The sequence below is a fragment of the Phallusia mammillata genome, chromosome 7, assembly GCF_965637545.1.
Source record: "Phallusia mammillata chromosome 7, kaPhaMamm4.hap1.1, whole genome shotgun sequence".
Taxonomy (NCBI): Eukaryota; Metazoa; Chordata; class Ascidiacea; order Phlebobranchia; family Ascidiidae; genus Phallusia; species Phallusia mammillata.
In genome coordinates, this window is record NC_137258.1 from 13,055,934 (window position 1) to 13,076,602 (window position 20,669).

General features: G+C 35.5%; 4 protein-coding genes across 4 annotated transcripts; 1 reads left to right on the plus strand and 3 right to left on the minus strand.

The window, feature by feature from the left end:
• Positions 1-1,906: 1,906 nt before the first annotated feature.
• Positions 1,907-3,158, minus strand: LOC145238298 (endoribonuclease LACTB2-like). The gene has a single exon (XM_080101426.1). The coding sequence runs from the start codon at positions 3,133-3,135 to the stop codon at positions 2,281-2,283; it is 855 nt and encodes a 284-aa protein (XP_079957552.1). The 5' UTR covers positions 3,136-3,158; the 3' UTR covers positions 1,907-2,280.
• LOC145238295 (TBC domain-containing protein kinase-like protein) lies at positions 3,158-6,286 on the minus strand. The gene has a single exon (XM_080101424.1). The coding sequence runs from the start codon at positions 6,284-6,286 to the stop codon at positions 3,635-3,637; it is 2,652 nt and encodes an 883-aa protein (XP_079957550.1). The 3' UTR covers positions 3,158-3,634.
• Positions 6,228-8,618, minus strand: LOC145238296 (PRKCA-binding protein-like). The gene has a single exon (XM_080101425.1). The coding sequence runs from the start codon at positions 8,543-8,545 to the stop codon at positions 7,391-7,393; it is 1,155 nt and encodes a 384-aa protein (XP_079957551.1). The 5' UTR covers positions 8,546-8,618; the 3' UTR covers positions 6,228-7,390.
• A 1,200-nt stretch (positions 8,619-9,818) lies between these two features.
• Positions 9,819-18,710, plus strand: LOC145238189 (uncharacterized). Its single transcript, XM_080101274.1, has 17 exons — positions 9,819-10,005; positions 11,339-11,444; positions 11,787-11,878; positions 11,944-12,035; positions 12,574-12,686; positions 12,762-12,823; positions 13,161-14,072; positions 14,149-14,196; positions 14,278-14,305; positions 14,367-14,431; positions 14,490-14,598; positions 14,707-14,865; positions 15,287-17,240; positions 17,304-17,390; positions 17,741-17,797; positions 17,905-17,979; positions 18,189-18,710. The coding sequence occupies exons 1-17, from the start codon at positions 9,914-9,916 to the stop codon at positions 18,251-18,253; spliced, it is 4,116 nt and encodes a 1,371-aa protein (XP_079957400.1). The 5' UTR covers positions 9,819-9,913; the 3' UTR covers positions 18,254-18,710.
• The last annotated feature ends 1,959 nt before the right edge of the window (positions 18,711-20,669 follow it).

A 20,669-nucleotide genomic window follows, 5' to 3' on the forward strand; every position in this document is an offset into this window, starting at 1 on the left:
GAACAATGCATTCCTTAACGAATTCTCCATCTGTGAATGGCTTCGAATTTTTGGCAATTATTTCTGCCACCAAATCGCTTTCATAACTGACTTCTGCGACAAAAAAAAACTTTTGATAAAATCATTTGTTGTCCACGAAGAGGCTTTGTTATTTACTTTATCTTGTATGAACTCATTCCGGTATTTGGCATAAGCTGATGAATGTCTGCTGACGTAATATCTCTTTGTGTTGTATTCTTTGCATTCAGATTGATTACATCAGGCAAATTGGCTTATTGTCGACTTCCACAAAAAGTAGTCACATGTCCACCTTTCTTGGAACATGGCAAGAAATATTACTGACTGCCTGACTATTGAAGCACATGTATGTGTGGAAATGATGTGGACAATGAGGAAAATGTAATGCGTAAAAAGTGCATTCTGATGTAATAAAAGTTGAACAATTATGTATTATCAAATTTTTAGCTCTTCCAGCAGTTTTTATTATAATATTCCGACGTTTCGATGTCCCATACGGGACATCTTATGACATAAATTAAAAACACAAACTTGGTATAGACTAGAGCAGTGGTTCCCAAACTGTGGGCCATGGCCCAGAACTAGGCCACCAAGACATTTTCAGTGGGCCACAGAGCCATTTGAACGGATTCTACTGTTTTGCTATACTGTAGATCAGTGGTTCCCAAACTTCATCTACTCGTGTACCATTTTTTGGTTCATGCAGCGTTCTCGTACCACCTACAATAATTGTTAGAAATGAATAAAAATGTTACTAAACTTTACTAACTAACTTTACCTTAGAAACTTTAGGCTTTAGTAACCAAAGGCTCGTAAATATTAAACAAAAATTAGTCAAACTTTTACCGCCCTCGATACGGTGCTACTGTCAACACAACTAGTAGCTTATTATAAAATCTGACTTTAAGGACTTATTACGTTGTAATAACAGATTCATTACGTCATAATAAACCTATTTTGTCACAAAGAAACCCTGCTTTACAGTTCAATGCGTCAATACACCACAAGGAATTAGAATTTAGTAGGGAATAGAGTATGAAATTTCATTATGCGCTTTGTTTTGAAAAACATAATAACTTATTTGCAAAGAATTCCGAATCTTGTAGCCAAATTTCAAGTTTGGGAACCCCTGGACTAGAGCAACAAGAGCGATGAAACGCAGTTGTGTATTACTCCAGACAAGAAAGCAAGAAATAAATGCCGATTTCTCGGAATGTAAGTTCGCCAATAATTACGTACGGTCGTAGGCGATTAAGTTGGTAAATGATAATATAAGGCATTTTGAAAAACACCGCACGGGCCATCAGAACCTCCATGCGGACGGACACCCCTGATTTAAACCTTGCAACGCAGCGTGTGTGTCGGTAACGTTTTGAGACCAACTTGTGTTTTGGTGACGGTCTTTATCTCCTTATTTCGTACGACGTAAGGTGTGTGTGGTTTGATCATCAAATATTATGCAAATACATTGACAAATGTAAAAAAGTCACGCTTTTCTTTTCTTTGGCTTGATTAAGTTAAACTCAGTTCCGTGATGTTTTCTCTGCGTTTCAACGTATGGGCTACACAGAATTGACAGGATATGTTTTGTCGAGCGTAAATTTCAATCCGTAGCCTTCAGTACATCGGATGCGTCCGAACTCCGAACCTTGCCTTGTCATCCGAAAACAAACAGGATGGACGCTGACGAGATCGGGGAGATAAACTTACATGGACTGTGTACCGGGTATTTTGCTGAAACCACAGGCATTTTGTTTCTCGTAGTGGATAGCAGTTTTGCAATATGTATGGTTTCCGTATTAAAAAGGCAATAAATATTGACGGGCTTTAAAAGAAGAAACCTATAAAGAGGCACAATGCTACCTTCAGAGAAAATTAGAGACTAAGGTTTGCATAGCAATTACTGTATTAGACATAAAAATTTAAATGCATAGTACATTCAGTATACACAATACTTTGTCACAATAATATTGTCACCATCGCTACTTCGTTAAAGAAAATTTACAATAAAGTTTTAAAATAAGTTTAAAATAAAATTTTTACAATAAAGCATTGTGTGTTTTAGGCAGCAACAAAAATATATGGACAAATGTAAATTAACATGTTGAGACTTTTTGTGGCATAACGCCAAAGATTTTTCGGTAATTCTTAACATGACCTTAGGTACCGTTAGTTCAGATTGACCTTCTCTAACTTTCAATAAAATGTTATCAAAACTTTAGTCCCCTTCAGGGAAGCAGACCCATAACAAACATTTATTGGTTATAGTTTAGCAAGAAACCATTTTCCCTCCGTTTCTGAAATTTTTCCTTCCTTGAATAGTTTTTCCAAATGATTGTTTACATTTTTATCAGCTTGATGATGAAGTATTTCTGGAACATCTTTGTACAGTTTTTTGACTATATCCATGCTTTTAACTTGTTTAGGATGGGCATTTGAAATGAAAGACAGGATTTGTGATTCTCTCTGATTGCGATGTTGGATGTAAAATTGTATTTTTTGGATTGGATCATCAACCACCATTCCATGACCAGGATATATTTTTTTAGGATTTAGATCAAGCAACATCTGCAGAGATTTCATGTATATGTACAGATCCTCAAATACTGCGGTTCCTTCACCTAATACACAATCACCAGAAAAAATAATATTTTCTTCCAGCAAATGTAATGCAACATGATCAGTGGAGTGTCCTGGTGTGTAAACAACCCTTAAAGAGGCCCCTTCTACACTAAGAATGTCTTTGTTCTTGACAAAATTGTATGTTGAAGTGCTGTTAGGAGGATGTTCATCTGTACCCAGGGGGTACTTATAGAGAGGGACCTTGTTTTCAGTTAACAATTTTTTTTCTATGTCAGAAATTCCACCAACATGATCATGATGCCAATGGGTAAGTATAATGCCAGCAAGAGAAGTGTTGTATTGATCAAGTACGCTTTTAAGACTGCTTGTATACTCTGGCACTTCATGTTCTCCAGTATCAATTAAAAGCCGTTGTTTTCCAGTTCCAACAAGGTATGTGTTAGTGCCTTGCAAAGTCATGGGTCCTGGATTGCATCCCAGTATTCTAATTACTCTCTCAGACAAACATTCCACCTTTGGAATCACAGATAGCATTTTAAACTTGGAAAACCTAAAACTGAAACAACACCACAGGGATGAATATCAACTATAAGTAAAAGACATTTTAATATAGTTTGCATTCAAATAAAAAATGCAATGCTTTGAAATCAATGGTTTTCTTTCACTGTTTGTAGTTGTAATAAATCAAACTAAATTAAATCATGCATCTTAAAAAAAGTTTCACAGTTAAGTCTAATAGAGTTCAAAAGCAAAGACTTTAAATTTGCAAACAGTAGCATATCCGTGTTAATATGACACAGAGGCTTTGTTTTTAGCCATTCGCCAAGAATGTTTGTTCTTTTCAAAATACGATATTTAATATGTTATTTTTATTAGATGGATTTTTTTGATCTGGCCAAATCAAAAATCTGCCGACATAAATTAATATCAAAGTATTGACAACTTGTAAAAAGCAAAACAACATCACATTTAATAAACAAAGTGATTTATATTGCACAATAATGTATACAATAAATACTAATTGATTTTACATTCACAAAGAAGGGATTGTTAAAATACCCACTGGCTTTAGTATTTCAATTCCCCCAAAAAGGACACAAACACCTTTGGTACCTGCCTTTAACAGTTTAGAAGCAAATGGCCGATCAAAGCGACTAGTACAATTACCAACAACCACAACAACTTTGGGCTTTAGTTGATTTATATACTGCAAACAGCTTTCCACTGATTTGCTACTGGAGTAGGGAAAATTTTTGCTCTCGGGTATTGCTCCATGGGCAAATTCATCTGGCTGTCGGATATCAATTACAGCAATTCTGGGCTTTACAGACTTTGAGTTTTTGGCAGGTGTTTTTGAGTTGACAATTCCACCCAACTCAGTCAGTTGGATTAAATCATCTGCCGATATTCGGCAGCACACCTCTTCCTTGAGATCTGCAAGTGGAATTGGTTTGAGTGATAGTTCATTTTGGGGTGAAACATTGTAATCATCACTATAATATGACATGGTTCTTTGTTGAGAGTTTGACTCGTGTTGAGCATGAACTCTAAATGTTGAACTCTTTGGGGTGTGGCAAAATATCTGTATAGATTTCTGAACCACATTGTCAATATTAACCTCTGGCAAGTCAGAAAATAATAAAATGCATTCATTAAAATCAGATAACAGCAACTGTTCACGCACTTGCTGGAGAATTGCCACCCCTATACAAAGTGGAAATGAAGAATTTCCCAACAACAAAGTATCCCACAAGTGAACAATTTTGTGCAACGGAAAGACATGAGCAAACATGGTTAAGAACCATGGAATAGCATATAAGTCTGGTATAAACCCTATCTCATTCATGTGACATGACAAAAGGGGATCATGAAATGACACGAGATGAGCAAAGACAACAAGATATTCCTGAATAATGGCAGAATTATCTTTGAGAAAGAAATTATAAAGGTACTTGTCTATGAAATGTGACATAGATTTGTAAGCAGTTGGTTCATCATTGAAGTTAAGGTGTACAAAAACGGCACAAAGAGAATCCAAACCTTGCCAATAGGAGAGATGAGGGTGGGAAAACAACCAAGCTTTTAAAACTCGCTTTAACTTTTCATGAGCCACAGGTGATGAAAGTATAGCATTGTATTGGTGGCACCTTGGTACATCAACTGCTATTTGTCTGTCAGCAAGTTTTGGTGTATCCTTGTCTATATGCATGTACTCTTCCTCCACATCACCTTGCACATTCAATAAACCCGCCCAAATCAAACCTCTCAAAAGCACTGGGATATCAATTCTAGCCTCTTTCCAAAGAAGATCATGCAAGTATGGATAACCAATAAGCAAGCGACGAAACAATGCAAGGCGGTAAACTTGATACTCAAAGTCATTTTCACGAATGAGTAACGGCAACTTGCTGGTTGCATGTTCTTTGTCAACATTAGTTTTATTTTCCAGCAAAGGATAAAACATGTCTGGGTTGTCAACAGCAGTGGCTAAGCGATTTTCAATGGCTTCCATGGGAAGTACTGTGATATGTGCATCGAACAGGTCTTCAGGGGAATATTGTAAGCCATGGACACCACCTAAGTTCGTAATAAAAAAAGGAAGCATCCGGACTGAAGGAGTAGTGGTATCGGAGTTAAACACAGAAGAAAGTAGATCCCCACCAGCCAATTTCCACAAGTGCCATAGTTCTTGCAAGTCTAAGTCCTCTATAGGTTGAATTTGCATGTCAGTTTCAGCAGGTAATGATTTGAAACTAAATAAACTTTTTATATTCTCTGAATTATCATTTTGTGTAGTTTTAAATATATTTTTATCATTTAAAATTTCTGCTGGCATCAGTCTGTTTTCTGGTATGGGTGACAAACAGCTTTCCAGTAGGCACCTCATACTTTGAGATATATCATCCAGAAAAGATTGCTTTTGAAAATTTGCTTGCAAAACTTCCAAGACACTTTGTGCGCTTTGACAACTTGTTAGTTCCAAAATTTTGGATACTATTGTTTGCAAACCTTTATCTTCCCACAAGAAGCTTTTGTTAATTAACTCTAAAATTACAATAGCAGAAGACCAAACATCACTTTTAATATTTGCAATTGCCAGATCTTTTGAGTAAATATGAAGCACATGTTCTGGTGCATGATACTTGGGATTGCCAATAGGACAGTCAACCAGTGAACCACCATCAGTTATGTGATGGAGTCCAAAATTACCCAATTTTGGATTATCTTCTTTTGTAATATAGATGGATTTGGGTTCTAAACAATGATGAACCAGGCCTTGTTCATGCAAATATGACAATCCTTTGAAAACGCCCATGCTCACATTTACACAAACTGAGTTCCAGTCTCTATGAAACGTTTCATGATTTTTAATCATTTTATGCAGTGTTGTAGTATAATATTCAGAAACTGCAAAAATTCGGTTGTGCTTTGTGGTTTTAAAATCTATGTAGCGGCAAACATTTTCATGCCTCAGTGATATCAACTCCTGGGCCAATCCAAGGACTTTAACCGAATTTGGTGTGACTGGAAGTCCATTGCTACCACACTTATCATGAGGTACAGCTGTGGTAACAAATGTCATACAGCCCAGACGTACAGTATCCATTCCTATTTTGGACACATACCTGTAACATAGCAATATTTTAGTACGAAACATTTTACAAACAACATTAAGTAGTAACATTTAACAAAACTGCACATTAAACAGGACTCATTTAAATAAATTTGACACCATTCTACTGCATGTACTTTGACAATTACATACTAAGCTAATGCTATAGCAAAATTATATGCAAAATGTTTCAAAGGTTAATGGCAAAAATGTTTCAAAAAGATATTAACATAAAACTTTGGGCTGTGGCCACGCATTGCAAAGCTCTTAAATATGTATATATATATAGTACTGCACAAAACATGAAAACCAGAAGGGGAGTTTACCCTATATTTGCACTTCACTTTACCATTTATGTCTGCCTTGTACCATTGCAATTGATACATATTTTCACTTTCCTTGTGTGGGTCCCTACTGTAAGAAAGATCAATTTTATGAAATCCTAAATGCATATGTCCCTATATAGCACCTTTGGTATCCCAACATAGCTGTGTTAATAGGTTGCAGAGGTTTAAATGTCACAAAACTGAACAGAAAATGGCATACTTCAGCTAAAGTCAACCAAACTTTGCTTGTTGTCAGACAAATGAGTTTTCTTTAACTGTATTGCACACAAACTGCAGATTGATATCTAGTACATTCTTTCCAGTGCCTTATTGATGGGTAGGTATTATTGAACATTATCTTTTATGGTATGAGCTGTAAAGCATGCATAACGTTTTTAAATGCATGAAAAATGCCTGCTTAATACCAAAAGGTTAGGGGTTTGATGGGTGAACCAACCAAAGCAACATGAATACATTTGAATACTTGCTATTGATCAACCAAGGAAATTGAAAAATCTGGGTAAAATACTAATTAAAAAAGTAGTTTGAATATAACTTGGTCAACTTGTGAGTAAAAGTAGGTTAAAAATGTGGCCACACAGCTTAAAATGGATATAATATGCAGAAATGTGAAGAAATTCTAAGATGCTTTTTCGGGAAAAAAAAAACAGATTTAAACAATGAAAAACAGCGACACAACAAAATAACATGATTGGCATTACTGCAGAATTTCATGTGGTTGATAAATGGTAACATTAATATTTAAAACTAACTACAAATATGATTACCAAATACATGAAATGTTTACAGCACAAACCCAATTACACTTTTCACAGTCTAAAATGTTTAACTATTCAAGAGTTTCTTCATATTCTGGGTCATGAAACTTGTCTTTTTTATGGTATTCAAATGTGGATGTTGCCAAATCAACTTCAATTGGAAAGACATCAGCATCTTTCATACTCTCATGGCATGACTCATGATATTCAGTTATTGCAGACACAAATCGTTGTAACTGAAAAACAATATCCTGTACGTGCTTGTTATCAAGAAGTTCCAATTTTTCCATGACATCCTTCCTCAACTTGGCAAAATGTGAGCGTGCCTCTTGGCGACATCTTAAAACAAGTCTGTATTCATAATTTCCTGTTTCGACTCTGTATAGGGGTTCTTGCAAAGCAGCATAACTGTATTCTTCATCATCCATTTCTTTGACTTTAAGACAGTAGGAAAGATATTCAAATTTGACATCAGCATATTTCTTAATAGTCATTTTTGTATCTGGTATTGCTTTGTTAAGATAGGTGCTTAAATCCTGAATCATTGGCTTTAGAGTTTTTAGCAGTTTAAAACCAGACTTTTCAAACTCCCTGTGTGCAGAACTAAACTTCAAAAAGGCCTCACTTCCGCTTGGGTGGGGTTCACGAACACCAATGACTGCAAAAATGTCACCAAAATCCCTGTGTGTTTTACATAAGTTGAAGTATGCCTTCAAAAGCTTTTTGACATGATGCATTAAACCAGTATACACAGTTGCTGTTCTTTCCAAATCTTGCAGTCTTTTTATTAATACATCATTGCACAAAATAGCTCGACTCAGTCCCAGAGCATCAGCTGTACTGGAATCCATTTGTTCAACTAGTCTGTGCTTCAATTTCTTCAAAATAATGTCAAGTGTTTTTCCTTGTTTGGGGTCTGCATGAAGCTTGTTGTAATTTATTTTTACATCACCCTTAATAGCCTGGATAGTTTTGGCAAGCTGAACTTTGGTCAGACCTTTTACAGATTGTCCATTAATTGTTACTATTTCATCTCCTGCAGCCAAAGCACCATTTTTTGAAGCTGGTGTGTTGTCAAAGACTTGAACAACATACAGACAAGGACACAATGGAGCACCACCACCAATACTAATGCCGATTAGATTTTGACTGTCTTTTGTTAACTTGACTGTCCCAGAAACTGTTGTCATTCCCATTTTGTCTTCTTCTATTCCCCAATCCTCCATGATGACAGTTAGCAGTGGATTTTTCAATTTAATACACACAGTCACACACCCCTGTTAAACAAAGTTGTAAAGAATTAAATTGTAAAAAGTACACTTATAGAATTCACTAGGTTTCACTTGAAATGCACTTGTGTTTCTATAAATAATATATGTAATGTTGCATCTTTCGAGTCTGCAATAAGTGAAACCACCTCACTACGAGTATACTGGTTTGTACACAAACCAAAATAGTTTTAACTTAATTGTATTTCATATTTTGAACCGAAAGTCATTTAAAAAACATTTAAAAACTGATCAGAAAACGATTTGCTAAGAAATCACTGCGGCAAAACACCACGTCCATTCCAATCCAAACATTACATTACGTCAGGTGACTCTTTTTTTGAGTTGCATTTTGCAATCAAATGACGTAGCACCCACTGATCTCTATAAACAGTGGTAGCACCCAATATTCGTGTTGTTAAAACTACGGATCATGTCGTAGATTTCAACCATGATAATTAACATTTTTTCTTTGTGTGGACTGTGTAAATAATTGCGAAAAAAATCCACTTTTAAGTAATTATCACTGCATTAATTTTTTTGATTAAACCGAAGAGTAAACCATGATCAAACGTTTTTTGGTTAAAGCTTTTCACAGCAACAAAATCAAAACAGATGTATTCTTTGTGTGGAAAAATGTTTGAAAACTACCGGTACTCATTCGATAAATTCTGCATAAGTCAAACCAAAACCACTTTCCTTGTAAGCTTGTGAGTTGTGACCTTTGCTTAGTAGCAATGTTTTTTTTCAGGTTTTGAACTTTATTGAATCAGTTGCTTCATATTGGTTATACCGGCAAAAAAGTAATCAAATACCCGTCTAAAAATGCGTAAACTATTTATTACATTAACCAAAATTCAAATGCCCCAACATACGATTTATTAAAATTTAAAATGAAATAAATCGCGTTCAAGTTATGCCCAGTCAACCGCAACTGATAGCGCCAATCCTGACAAGCGAGGCAAATTTTAAATTTTTTATGACGTCACAAGCCAATGCTCTTTGGCGGGGTGAACAACGAATATTTTTGGTTTTGCTTTTCATGCAACTGATTTGAAATATTTTTACTATAGCCATATAAGTGTGGCAATGCATGTTGCTTTAGGATGTTTCAACAAATGTAGAAACCTATAAAACTTGTTATCGCTGAACCGAACATAGCGCTGAACTAGTTGCAGCAAACGTGCACTCTCAGTTATTTTTTTAGTTTATGGCACTGGCTTTGTGCTTAACTTAGTTATTTTGGAGATATTTTTTTGTCCATAGTTTTCTTTATGTGCAGAATAAATGATAGGGTAAATTGCACCAGTTGAGAACCAAAGAAAGATGCCAGTGTATGGTAAAGTAATTGTTATACGGAGGAATGGATCAGATGGGTCACAATTTCCACTGACAAGTGAAACATGCTTGTTTGGCAGGTAACATATAATTTACCAAAACCGGCAAGACAAAGGCCAGTAAGGTTTTTACAACTACAATTTTTAAGTGTATTGGTGTCTTATAGGTAACTTTTGCAAAACTGTGTGTTTTAAATTCAATGTACAATTTTCTTTCAATTTATTTTTTCGGTTTCGACTATAGGGTTCCCATTAGAGAAATTGTTGCCCCTCTTACTATTATGTTTTCATTTTACATAAACTTCCAATGTGCATTGGTCAGAGATCAGAAATCAGAATGCTTTCTTTTGCTCTTGTTTTGCTGACTTTACACATTCACTTTGTCTATAGACCAGTGGTTCTCAACCTGGGCCCATGGCCCCCCAGGTGGGCCATGGGTCTAGATTCACCAGAAACGCCTACTAAAAGCCTTTTTGTTTTTTGATAACTTTAACTTTTAGCAGGCCACGGTCCGCAAACGGTTGAGAACCACTGCTATAGACAAGTATGGATAGTATGGCAGCTGCACACCCAAGACTTTTTTTTTTGAAGTTTGATTGCACACTTGAGACTTTTTAGGTTCGTAGCACCTGGTTTGTTTGTTTTGTATAAAAAAAATTTTCGCCTTCGAAATTTTCGTTTTACATTAGTTAACCAGTGGCGCAATTGCTTTTGACAGTTATTTTGAGATTTTGTTAAAAATTTGTAAATCGGTTAGCTTTTTCTTGATGTGGTGCACACTTAACTGGTTTGTGCACACCTGAAAATTCTTCGTGCACACCTGAGATCTCGGCGAAATGTGCCATAAAATCCAATGTGGTCACGCTTGCATTGCTTGGTTACACAACTGTCAATAATTGTTCTTTAATAGTTTTTGCACAGGTTCGACAGAGCAGAAATTTTGCCCCAACTGCTAAATCAGAAAAATATAATTCTTTTTTTTTCATCAACATTTTTGCTAGCAGAAAAAAGGACATCGAGATTTCTTGAGAAACAAAAAATGTGAAATTGAGGAAACCTTATTTTTAGGAAAAACAATCTGAAGACCTTTTCTGCAAAATAAGCCACTTAGATTAATTATACATAATAATAATGATTTGTCGCTACATTAACAAAGACTCTTACATTGGCTTATTATGTGACCATTTTGTGAGTGGTTTACCCAGGGCCAAAATAAGCATTTACCATAAAATTTATGGACAGCTAGTAAATAACACTGAACAGAGGTGACTTGAGTTACCTAAAACTGGGTCATGTCTAAAACTGCAGGCCGACTTGGCCCGCCTCATGCAATAGAAAAAACTGCGGGACAACAGTTTTTTTCTTACGAGAGGCATGATAAGCACTGGATATAGTGGATTATGCTTGTTTGCAGGAAGATAGATTGCGATGTAAGGGTTCAACTCCCATATGTATCCAACCAACAGTGTAAACTACAGATTGATGAAAATGGAAAGTTTATGTTGCATAACCTTAGCAAGGTAATCAGTAATAAACTATTAAAATTCACTTATAAATTAACTTATTTGAGTCTATAGAGCTCTTCTGGCAAAAGTACGATAAACGTGCACTGTTCTAGTCGCATTCAGTGTTATTTACCCTGATGAAGACGACCTGTATAGGACATTGAAACGTCGGAATAAAAATACTTTTGCCAGAAGAGCTCTATAGACTTGATACTATGCCTGGCAGCAACAGCTTATTTATTTAACTTATTTGAGGTTGCCATGCCTCTTTATGCTAATTCAACTATTATGGATTATCAAGATGCAAAGCAATAAGGTTGAGGCTAAATTTATAAAGTACAAAATACATTTCTACAGACAAATCAGACCATTGTGAATGGTAAGGCAGTTGAGAATGGATTGGAACTGGCCCATAAAGATGTACTGACTATTGTTGACAGATCATTCAGGTTGGTGCAAAAAAAAACATTTGATTTAGTGTGGTTTGTTTATTACATCCTTTTATTTCCAACAGGTTTGAATATCCGGAAAGCCATGAGTCATATAACAAGAGTCCTGCGGTTATATCAGCAAAAGCAGCATTAAATAAACCAAGAACACCATTACGTATGTTGTGTTTCTCACACATAATATATTATTCTAAACCAGCGTGGTTCAACTGCAGGCCCGGTGGAAAGTCCCAACATTTTAATGACAACTATAAGTTTTGTTTTCAATAATTCATTGTTTTTAAAATGTGAATCACAGTACGCCAGGGCCATTGAAGGCGCTATACCGAATTTTTAAAATGTGAGGTTTAACATACATTAAATACTGCAAAATCTCCTATTGTGACGCATGACAAGGCAATGTAATAAAGGGTTCTGCTTCTATAAACCGTTCAGGGGCATTTTTGCGCTTGTGTGGAAATTGAATGTTTTTGACAGCTTCTACTTAGTAAATAACTATAAAATATAAAAATAAACTTATCTATAGATAAAAAAGGTGTATAGTTACCCTAGAGTTTGACCCAGAAAAAGTTTTTCCTGCAAAAATTTAAACCTTGGCCCATTTTTGGAATTTTTTATTTATTTCACGGCCCCGTAGACATCTGAAAGCCTTATCGCTAACACATGGGTTACATTTTTGGTTTTACTTTTTTCAGAGGAAGCACAGGCATCAACTTTTGATTCACCATTCAGCCTGTTAGTCAAGGATATGAAACAGAGCATAAAACTGAAGACCACTAACAAGACAAAGAATGAAGTGAAACCAAATGTATGATATAATAATTTTTTGCATGCATTCAAATTGTTCATTAGTTACAAAAGTTAACAAGACATTTACTTACAGACTCAGGATATTTTAACACCAGGATTTAGAAAAAATGACCCAGGAATAATTTCAGAACCAAGGTAAAATAATATGTATATAACTTGTATGCTGTACTACAGTGGTCGGCAACCCAAGGCATGTATGCTAAGCTTGGCACATGCAACATGACAAAATGATTAGCAAATTAATGTTTAAGTATTATCAAATGCACAAAAACATCACCTGTTTTTGATTTGTTTTGATACAACAGTCTTAAAACCCATTTTACATGCACATGCCTGACTGCTTTCTAAATACTATCAAGTAAACCAGTCTATTGCACTCAAAAATGTTGTCATGCAGAGCAATACCATTTTGCGATAACAATTAGCATGCAGTGTTAAATGTTGCAAAACCCCTCCACTACTATTTTTACAGAATTGATACTAGTTCAAGCTTCAGCAATGCTGATGGTGCAGACAACGCTGAAAAAGAGAAGGGGTGTGAAACTGAATCAGGTGAATTAGTTGGTGTGGATACAGGCAAACCACTATCAGGCATTGATAAAGAAGTTGACAGCATTGGTCAACCAGGTTCTGTGGATATCAGTACTTCTGTATCTACCGAACCTACCATCTCACTAAGTTTAAAAAACATGGGAGAAGGAGAAGAATCAGACCCCTACAAGTTTTCCCAGAGTGAAAGTGCTACAGAAAAGAAATACAGGAGGAGATCATCAGGGTCAAGTGGTTTAAGCAGAAAAAAGCAACTTGCCTTGTTTGGAAGTCCACGAACTCCAAACATGACACCTCTGCGGAGAAGTCTTGGTGAGTTGAAAAAGAAATCCATTCCATTGGTTGAGGAGATATGTGAGGAAGTTTCTATTTCACCTCACAACAGTTTTAAAAAAAATTGGGATCCATTGCCTGAGGTTGAAGAAATAGAAAACAACTCATCACCAATCAAAAAGAACAGACGTAGCCTTAAGAACATTTGTGAATCTCCATTGGTTCCAGATGAGTCCATAAAGGCAGTTCAACGCAAATCAAGTCGTGTTTCCTTTGGTCCCAAGCTCAGCCCAGAGCAGTTTCTTAAGCATTTACCTCCAAACACCCCTGTGAAGAAAGGAGCCACTCCACATGATGCCGAAACTATGACAAGAAGGAAGTCAGTGAGATTAAGTAGTCTATGTACAGTTTCTGAAGCTTCAAGTTCAACAAGTTCTTCATTGGATGCAAGAGCCAAAAAGCCCACACGCACCCCAACTCCATACAGGAAGTCAAAAAGTGGTAACAAACAGCCAAACCTACTACATAATGCAATACAAAATGCTATGGATAAAAAACTCAGGTTGGTAGTTAAACATGCATATGTTTAATTTTTTAGGTTGTGTTTTGAAAGTTAATTTCTTTATTTTTCTTCCCAGCCAATCAACAACAAATGATCTTGGTGTACATGCAAATGAAACAGAAAGGTTTGTTGTTTGATGATAATATTCTTACACAACTAAAATATTGATAAATGGAGTGACCAACTCAGTTGTTTTTTGTTACAGAACTTCTGAAATTCAAACTGTGGAACAGGTAATTTAGTTAATGTTACTGTATTGGACCATAACATAATTTACTCAACGTTTTTTTGTAGGTCAAATCTCGAAAATCAACTGGAAATGTTACCCTACTTAATGTGCACAGGACTGCAACTAACTTGTAAGTCAGTTTAAATGTATTTTCACTTACTCTCCAAACAAAAATCCCACCTTTGTAGACACAAAAGGAAAAGTATTGGAAAGTTAAACTCCAAACCTCTGTGGTCGGATATTGTTAAGAGGGCTCCAGCAAATAAGCAAACAAAACCGGTTGCAAAGAACATTATGGTGAGTACAAAACAATATTTGGAGTTTCACATATTCTGTCACTTATATATCATTTTAGTTTTTTATGTTGCTTCATTATTTAAAACTTTTTATATGCAAACTCTGCAGGCATTGAAGGATAACAAGGTTCAGAAAAATAAGCAAGTGTCAGCTGTTTCAGACAACAGCCATCACTGCGAGTCACCTGCTACTTTGTACATTGGTAAAACTCACAAAAGAATTCTGCCGACTCGAACTCCAAGACCGCCCAAAGGACCTGCCCCAATTGTAAGTTGGTCAACATATTTATTAGAGCTGGGGCTGTGGAGTTGATAGTCTGAACCTTTCACTCCGACTGCGACTCCTTCTGGTTAATAATGATATCAATATTTTGGGGGGCATACTGATGGGTATAAATGTTTAAGCAAATAATAGTAGGTTGTATTTGAAATATAAATATGCATCAATGTTCAATTTATCATTTTTTTATTTTTGAATAATCCAATTAAATTAGCCAATTGGAGTCAGCCAACTTTTAGTCTGATTGTTCAAAAAAGTTTCTGACTTCTTAACTCTAACACCCAAGCCCTGTTTAGGACATATCATTTTATTTGCCTCTGTTTTATAAACGTTTTCATATGTATATATATATGTGAATACATCAAATATATATAGCCAATGTCATTTCCATATAAATTATATGTTACAGAAGCTAAATATTCCCCTTGATGAGAGTTTTACTGGAATTGAAGACATGTTTCAAACTCCAGCATTTAGTGCTGAAGCAGAAAACTTTTACAAAGACCTGCAAACTCCACCTACTATTGGTGAAATGCAACTTTCTCCACTTAATACATCAGACGAAGTTGAAAGTGATGTTGAACAAAAGGATTTTGATCTTGGTGCTTCGCCGGTTCTTTGCAAAAAGAAAGTAAGTAAAATAGATTCTACTAATGAAAAAGGCAAGACCAGTGCTTCAGTGGCAAAGACAAAGGAAGGTGCCAAAAACATCCACAAAGACAGTGAAGAAGGAGTCTTGGGTACAGAGCGACTATTTAAAACACCTAAGAGCAAAAAGAACCAGGAAGTGGAAGAAAAATTTGGATTGAAACGAATGTTTAAAACACCAAAAGATAAAGTGATTGCTCAACCTGTTGAAGACAAATTTGGTACAAAGAGGCTTCTAAAAACTCCTAAAGTTAAAGAGAATGTTGATCCAGTGGCTGATAAGTTTGGAACAAAGAGGCTGCTTCGCACACCTGCTATTAAGAGAAAATACGATGCTTTGGATGAAAGCATTTGTATGGATGAGATGATGAAAACCCCAGAACCTGATAAGATTGTTGAGAAGAAACCAGAAAATATTGGCAGTGGTAAGATAGTCAGAAGCACCAAAAGGCATAAAAATGAGGCTGTTTCCCACCATTTTGGAACCAAGAGGCTTTTCAAAACTCCTAAAACAAAAAATACATCTGAAGCTGTAACAGAAAAGTTTGGAACCAAGCGATTGCTGACAACACCAAAATGCAAGAACATACAGGAACCAGTTGATGATAAGTTTGGCATGAAAAGATTATTTCAATCACCAAGAGAACAAAAACAAGTTACTGCCATTGTGGGAAGTTTGGGCTTTGATCGCTTGTTTGGTTTGCCAACTAAAAAATACCAACCTGTGCAAGACAAATATGGAACTGTAAGATTATTCCAAACTCATACAAAGCGGCCAAAACAAGAATTCAATGACAGTATGTGTTTGGATGATTTATTCCAAGAAGACCACAGTGCCACACCACAATCAGCATGTTCTTCTCCTAAAGTGGAACCAAAGAAGGTTAAAACACAAGCAAAGAAAATCTCCAAAGTTACAAGGAAATCAAACAGAGCCACCAGATCAGAAGCTAAAACTGTAAAAAAGAAACAAAATGAACAACCTAACAGTGCAATTAATGACTTAATGTGTAATTCAGAGAGTGGAACAGTATTGCCTAAATCTGCTATTACCCAAAACTGCATTAAAGATGTTGAAGAATTGAAGGCAGAAGTGGCTCCCAGAGTTACCAGATCTGGTAAACAGATAAAGGCAGTGTCAGTCAAAAACTACAATCAAAAAGTAAACAAAGAGGATCAAGTGTCCCCTGTGCAATCCCAAAACGAAAACGTTGATCAAGATAGTTTGGATGTGAAGGAAACTTCTATGAAAAAGAAGGAAGTTATAATGGTTGATGAGAAAAGTGGTATTCAGAGGCGTTCAAACAAGAAAGTAGCATCTAGAACAACTGTTACAACTCACTCCTCTCGTTGCACAAGGTCCAAACCTGCACCAGAAGAGATAAAAAGAGATATCAATACTACAGTGGAAGATGCTTTGAATACAAAGGTGGCAGTTGCCCAATCAGATGTTAAAGTTGTTTCTAGCAAAAAGGCCAAAGCAAATGCTGTTTGCCGGAAAGGACGGACCACCAGATCAAGCAAAGAACCAAAAGTAGAAGAAGAAAATGCAATGTCCACTAAAAATGAAAGCAAACTGAAGGAGTCCATGAATGGAAACAAAGGCGCCATGAAAAAAGAGAGCAATAAATCTGTGACATTCCATCACACCGTTGTTGGGGGCATGACTCCATTACCTGTAAAAAGGCGTGGAAGAACCAGAACAAATGTTAAAGGTATGTATATTTTAATACTTTGAACTGAACAAGTTAAAGCAAAACCAATTTTTCCACATTCAGATGAAACTTCAGAAATTGTAAAACCTGCTGAAGAACAACCTGTTGTGTTACCGAAAAGGACGAGAAAGAGAGCAGCAAAACCAGATGGTGTGTGCACAATTTTTGTGTTTTTTAAACAACATTAAGATTCTTTAACACACAGCTTGTTTCAGCAAATGTAGTGCTAGAAAATAAAAACTTTTCTTTCAACACACTGGCGGCAAAAATTATAAAACTATTGTATGATTTTGCAAAGGTTTATTTGACCCCATTCTGTTTATTCCTGTTGTATAAAAAAGGTAATACCAAATGCAGTGACACATACTATTCAGAACAATCAAAATTTAGGAAGACCAAAAATGTTTTTTTTTTTCACCACATGCATTACTTGTTTTTAAATGTGGCACAGTGTTATGTTGAAATGATGCTTCCCTTTGACATATTATGTCATGTTACAGTAACAGCTGAGGAGAGCAAGAAACAGAAGTTGACTGAGTGCACAACTCAATTGGGAGGTAAGTCCAAGTCAGCTTCTAATGCTGCATTGTTTATGGTGAAACATCACAATTGCTGGTTACAAACATAAAAACAATTTTAGATTAACTAAACCATCTTCTTTTAGACAAAGAGATATGTCCAGAAGTTTTCAAGCCGAAAGCAGCAAGTCAAAAGAAAACAAAAAGTTCTGCAGCTGCTGGTCAGTTAATTAATTGTCATTTGTCATCATAATCATTTGCCAAGTTGCTATACAGTGCTTTATCTGCTGTGACTCTACTGAAAACTGTTTTTAAACCCTTGATATGCAGTTAAGTGCTGAGTAAGCTAATTGAAGAGTCTTACTTCTTAAAGTAATCTACTTAATTAGAAATGTTGATTTGTGACTACAGTTAAATTTATTCTTTCTAGTCGCAACTTCATCAGAAGAAATTGAAACACCTCTATTACGACGGAGCAGCAGGCGAAAGAAGTAGAATGGAACTGTAAATGTTGTATATAATGCAAGCAATTGGCTTTGAACAAGCCCACTTAGATCAAATGTTGAATGTTTAATATAGTGGTTTTTAACCAGAAAATATGCCAAACACCTAACCTCTTTTTTAATAATTTGAAGACTTGTGTCATACTTCTCAGTTTGAACAAATTCAGGTTAAGAACCACTAGTTTAGTTTGACATAATGATGATGATTCTGCCAGTCATGTATTCTTTCGTTGTATTTTTACTGCCTGTTTATAATGTATCTTCATGGATTTTACTGCCGTGTATTTATTGCTCCATATAACTCAAGACCCTACGATTTCAATTTTAACCAGATATGTAAGATGTAACATTTCTACTGTCAACTTTAGGTTTTTAACTCCAGTTTTTAACACATTAGAAGGTCACTGATGTATTTAGTGTTTGTAAATAAACTTGGACCACCATTGAAAGTTTGTCTTGCTCTCCTCAGTTTTAAACTTAGTCATTTTTAGCACTAACAGATTGATGCAAAAAGTAAACTTCCTGGTAAATTTATTATGGGAATCTTTCCCTATTCTATTGCCATTGCCGCAACGATTTTCACCTTTCATTTTCAAGCTAAAATCAGTGTTGTAAAAACAAATTAATTTCGCTAAAAAGCATCTTCAGTGTCTAGAGAGCAATAAAAGGGATTAAAATTAGAAAAGGCATTAAAAATAGAAAAAGCTAATAGCGATTCTTATCTTTCATTACATGTTCAGTCAGTTTAGTCTGCTGGGCTTTCAGTTGAGGATTGATTGTGTGTGCAAAGGAACTATCAGCTTTTTCTATTTTAATGCCTTTTCTAATTTTAATCGCTTTTATTGCTCTCTAGACACTGAAGATGCTTTTTAGCGAAATTAATTTGTTTTTACCACACTGATTTTAGCCTGGAAATCAACATTTCCCGAACTTGTGATTTAAAACGTAAACTAAAATTGTTTTTACCATACCACACATACAATGCTATTTTACATTGGATTTTATATTGGCCAACCTTTTTATAGCCTGGTTGTGTGTGCAGGCAAAATCCCAACCCTCTTAGACACAAAAAGTTGGTAATTTTACATTAAGTTAAAAGGCAGGATCTGCTGGAACAACAAATTGTCATACTGTTCGGTTAAAGTTGGTCTTCAGTGTAAAAAGTTTGTGTATTTTTTTATGAACAATAAAATCGTTGTAGGGGTGAAACAAATCACTGGACACATTACAATGTCACGCCTTATTTATTAGTTCAACCCTGGTTGCTGGTAGGACTGTAGATCATAACAACACAACATATTGAACTGTTCAAAAGAAAGTTTTTAGGATAGTTTGTAGGGCTGTAGGGTGAAACACAACCCAAACCCCACTAAATTTAAAACAATTAGAACATTATAGCTGTAAATTGGGTATGCTGATGTAGCTCATGTAAGGTGTTCTACAACCGGACTAATTAAATATTAAACCCACTGTTAAACTTTTCACCACTAGAGTTTTGATGTCATTTTACGCTTGACACACAATAACTAAACTTTCTAAAATGTAACAAGTAATTTATATCCCCAACCAAAGGATGTCCCGCTGCAATTGAGTTAAACAGTAATTTTTTGATTTGCACCTATGTTTCAATGTTGTGCTATTTTTTCACCTAGCGACAGGTAGACTGCAGATACAATGTGGCCTGCAGCTGTTTTCACATGATATGTTTTGATATTACCAAAGCTGCTAAAACAAAACTTTATGCTCCATTTTGTACTAAATTTAATTATATTTAAAAGCACTTGTTAACCAGTTTTGACCAGAAATGATAATTGCATTAAAAGATTGTTGCACAGCCATGTATTTTTGTTCCAGTTTTATCTTGCTTTGCAGACCTTTATTTACTTAAACTTGGACCCCATTAAAAACTGTGTAGATATGCCTGACATAAGCTTTATACATTTGCAAGTGAAGGACAATATTTTAGAGCAGTGGTCTTCAACCTTTTTTGAAAGTGACCCCAATTTAAAATAAATATAAATCAGCATTTACATGCGACCCCATTATTTTTCGGTAGGGAGAAAAATGTTTGAAGTAATGTCGATACTGAAACTATTTTCATGTAAATATTCTCGCCTAATTTTCAAGTAGAGCATTCAGCATGCATTTTTACGCATAAATGTTAGAACCAAAAGTTTTATTTAATTTGGCCAATCTAATTCGCGTTAAAGCTCACCAGTTTGTAGAAATCAGTCAAATTATATATTTTTCCCTGCACCTGCTGTATTGCTTTGGATACAATATGTCACTCATGGGGCTCTATTGCATAACAATGGGTTGGACAACTTTTGTTTCATATAGATTATTGCATCACAATGATTAGATTGTGACATGAGGTACCCAGCTGTACCACGAAACATGAGCAAAGG

What these genes read in the sequence shown, in the direction of transcription:
- LOC145238296 (XM_080101425.1), bottom strand. Translation starts at nt 8,545, where the DNA reads ATGGAGGATTGGGGAATAGAAGAAGACAAAATGGGAATGACAACAGTT.
- LOC145238298 (XM_080101426.1), bottom strand. Translation starts at nt 3,135, where the DNA reads ATGCTATCTGTGATTCCAAAGGTGGAATGTTTGTCTGAGAGAGTAATT.
- LOC145238189 (XM_080101274.1), top strand. Translation starts at nt 9,914, where the DNA reads ATGCCAGTGTATGGTAAAGTAATTGTTATACGGAGGAATGGATCAGAT. An exon ending in TAAACCAAGAACACCATTAC is followed by an intron (nt 12,036 to 12,573) that starts GTATGTTGTGTT and finishes TACTTTTTTCAG; the next exon opens with AGGAAGCACAGGCATCAACT. An exon ending in AACCAGAACAAATGTTAAAG is followed by an intron (nt 17,241 to 17,303) that starts GTATGTATATTT and finishes TTCCACATTCAG; the next exon opens with ATGAAACTTCAGAAATTGTA.
- LOC145238295 (XM_080101424.1), bottom strand. Translation starts at nt 6,286, where the DNA reads ATGTTACTACTTAATGTTGTTTGTAAAATGTTTCGTACTAAAATATTG.